Raw genomic sequence first — 3251 nt, forward strand, 5'->3', positions numbered from 1 at the left:
AACGTATATGTTCAGACTCTGAAACCTTCATTTGAAGATTGGTCGACCGCACGTGTCGCAGCTCTTGAGCAGCAGAAGCATTATTAAGATCCATGAATTCATGCGCTGTGACGAACTTTTGTTGGAGTACAAAATGGACAGTACGCAGAGGTTGGGAACGGACGAAGACTCAGGGACGTGGAAGTTGACGAGGGGAAAGGAGACGGAGACATGAGGTTTCATCTCAACAAGGATTCGCGTCACGTCTAGTAGCCAGCCTATTGCGGTTAGCGCTGCTCCTGATCACAACATCACGTCTTCCCTTCATCTTTCTTTCTGTCGGAACAACTCCAGCACCGTGCAATTAAGTATCTTCCAACAACTCGCGCTGGTCATCAACAATGTCATTCCCACAAGCCATGATTCCCACTGCTGTCAGGCTGGAGCATGGCGACAGGTTGCCCTCCTCGTGAGGTACATCTCCTCGAGGGGGGTCGCTGAGCCCATGAATGAATTGCTATGTTCTCGGAGCGGGGAGAGAATCTCACGAGCTAAATGGCAGCTCGAGTTTGGTCATGATGGTGTACAAGTGTATACTGAATGGCCAGTCAGCCGTCTGCTACTCTGCTCTCGGTGTGGAGCTTGCTGCCTCACCACACATCTGTCAAGTCTTGCAGGAAGCCTCTGGGGACTGTTCCGCCTGGAATTTCGGGGTTTAGAAACAGACCAGTCATCTCGATTCAATCATGCTATTCTATGCAATGTTCCACGATTCAGAAAGAAAGTCCTACCGTAGTCACATGATATCATTATCATCCAACCATCCATGACATGAGTTCGTGGAGATCAGCGACGTTCATTGTACAAATCTGCATATACCCACAAATCGGAGTATGTATTCCTCAATTCTTGCAACCTGTCCTCCGTGAAGGATTGACCCGGATCCATAAAGATCTCCTGAATGCAGGTTGCCGTCATCCCTCTCACCCGCAAACCTCAAACATTTCTATAGTTGGCGACATTGCTCAGCGGATACATGTCTCATGATGAGAAATTATATTGCTGTGTAGCCGGGAGAATTCTCCTGTACTCAATCATGACGTTTGTTTCTCTCCCATCTGATATATCTCCGGATATTCGGATCTTGTACTACTATCTCTGGCAACACAGACCGATGTCTGCATTGATATAAGACGGGGATGTTCTTTTGGACACAAGTCTCTTTGACACATTTGTTTGATCTCAACGAAACCTTCACAATTTCTTGCGTGGATCCACAATGAAATCGTTCACCTTCTTCGCCTTCGTCAGAAGCGCAAGTGCAATCGTCACCCGATGGGCTCCGTGCTGCTTCCATCTAAGTGCTGCAGGGGCAGTAACAGCCACAGTAGGGCAGCTTGATGATGGTCAGAACCGGATCAATGGACCTCTTGCTCCTGCACAATTCTGTATTACGGACGGTGCCATCACAGATGCACATGGTCGTGGATGCATCATCACTCGTACGTTCCTTATTGAGGTCACGATCACTCGCTAACAAATCCAAGCCGGAGTCACGCAGTATCAATGTGACAGTGGTGTACCGCCTGCATCAGGGTTCAGCATCGGTTGCGATGGAACTGTGGCATACAATGGAAGCCCCACTTTCTGGGAATGTCAGACCGGTGATCATGTAGGTATCTTGACATTGTTCTCAACACGCCAGCTGACTTTCATCAGGGAGAAGCAAACATTTACATCCGTCCCGGCGGAATTAACTGTGGAGAGATAACCCTGAAGGCTGATGGCTGCTTCTCTGGTTGTCCTCCACCAGCTCCACCCACTCCACCTGCCGGCTGTCCTGCCAATCTCAACGGACAATGGGAATTCCCACATCTCATCGTCCCCATCGATTCCACCACACCCACCATACCAGCCGGCACAAGCTACTTCGGCGAAGTCTCCTCCACCATCTCCACCATCTACAACTTCGACATCCCCTCCTCCGACACAGGCAAGACCTGTTCCCTAGTCTTCCTATTCCCAACCCAAGACCAGCTCACAACCTCCTCATTTACATTCAGCGGAAACGGCGGCATCACTTTCTCTCAGCTCGACGGAGTCGCTACAAATAGCACGACATATGCCACCGCGCCTGGAGTCAAGACCTCGTACGGAGTGACGGTTGTGGCGCCCGGGAACGCGTACACTATTGCTACGTTTCCGTGTCCGGCTGGCCAGGCGGTGAGCTATGAGGTGAAGGCTGTGGGGGATACGTATTTGAGGGACTTTCAGGATTAGAATCCGTCGCCTATTGGTGTTTATATCACGAAGTGCTGAATGCCTGGACTTGGTGGGTGTTAATCTTGGGCAGGTTACTGGTATAGTGGTGTCGTTGGGTTGGGTAGTTTGGTTCGGATCATACTGTTCCTGCGTTGGGATTCTGAAGTTTTGCTTTCGGTGTCCGGATTGAGAATTTAATTGCATTCGTTAAGAGACGCGTCCTCTTCCGCTTGATCATGTCATTGTCTTTGTGATCAATACCCCATATTCTACTGTTCTTCATTCTAATCCAATAACAAACTCGCCATTCCTCATTACACCGCAGTGTGCCTTCCCACTCCCCACTCTCAACCATTTTGGCGACATAATCCAAGTGACTGCTCATAGCCTCTTCAGATCCTGCTATTCCCAAACCACAAGATTTTCAAGAACGATACTCCCTTCGCATCCATCAGATGATGACGAAAATCACGTCTTGTGGGATGGGGAGTGCTTATGCCTATATGCCTATGCTTGTTTGTTGCAATCCAGTCTTGATATACTTTGATTTTCTGCACTGGATATTTGATAAGTGGAAGTTTCGAGCCATGGTTGATGATGCTGTTGGCGTCGTTGGTGTGTGGTACTGGTGGGGACCGGGAATTTTCAAAGGTACTTGATGCAGTTGAGACGAAAGATTTTGTGTATAGATTTATAAAATTATGAAACAACGTCTTTATTTTGTCTGCGAGTTATGTTTGCAATGGACAATCATCATTCTGATTATAGTGACAGCCGAAGATCTAAATCTCGGCTAAGCACATCTAAGTAAACAAACAAGACACATGAGGATGTCTGCAAATTCACTCTTGTAACAGTGCCAGGCTCGGAAACATTGACTCGTAATGTGTTTTAAATCAAGCTCATGCCTGTTTTTTTTTTTTTTTTTTTTTTTTTTTTTTTTTTTTTTTTTTTTTGGATATTTCATAGATTCTGAAGATGTGGGATTTCCATGTCCAATCTCCACGTAA

At 47.3% G+C, this 3251-nt stretch overlaps 1 protein-coding gene across 1 annotated transcript; it reads left to right on the plus strand.

The window, feature by feature from the left end:
* Positions 1 to 321: 321 nt before the first annotated feature.
* Positions 322 to 2457, plus strand: ONS95_013547 (uncharacterized protein). Its single transcript, XM_058507199.1, has 3 exons — positions 322 to 1481; positions 1527 to 1651; positions 1699 to 2457. Exons 1-3 carry the CDS (start codon positions 1259 to 1261, stop codon positions 2257 to 2259), a joined length of 909 nt encoding a protein of 302 aa, XP_058357930.1. The 5' UTR covers positions 322 to 1258; the 3' UTR covers positions 2260 to 2457.
* Positions 2458 to 3251: the final 794 nt, after the last annotated feature.

The sequence above is a fragment of the Cadophora gregata genome, assembly GCF_030347475.1.
Source record: "Cadophora gregata isolate MNR1 chromosome Unknown scaffold_7, whole genome shotgun sequence".
Taxonomy (NCBI): domain Eukaryota; kingdom Fungi; phylum Ascomycota; class Leotiomycetes; order Helotiales; family Ploettnerulaceae; genus Cadophora; species Cadophora gregata.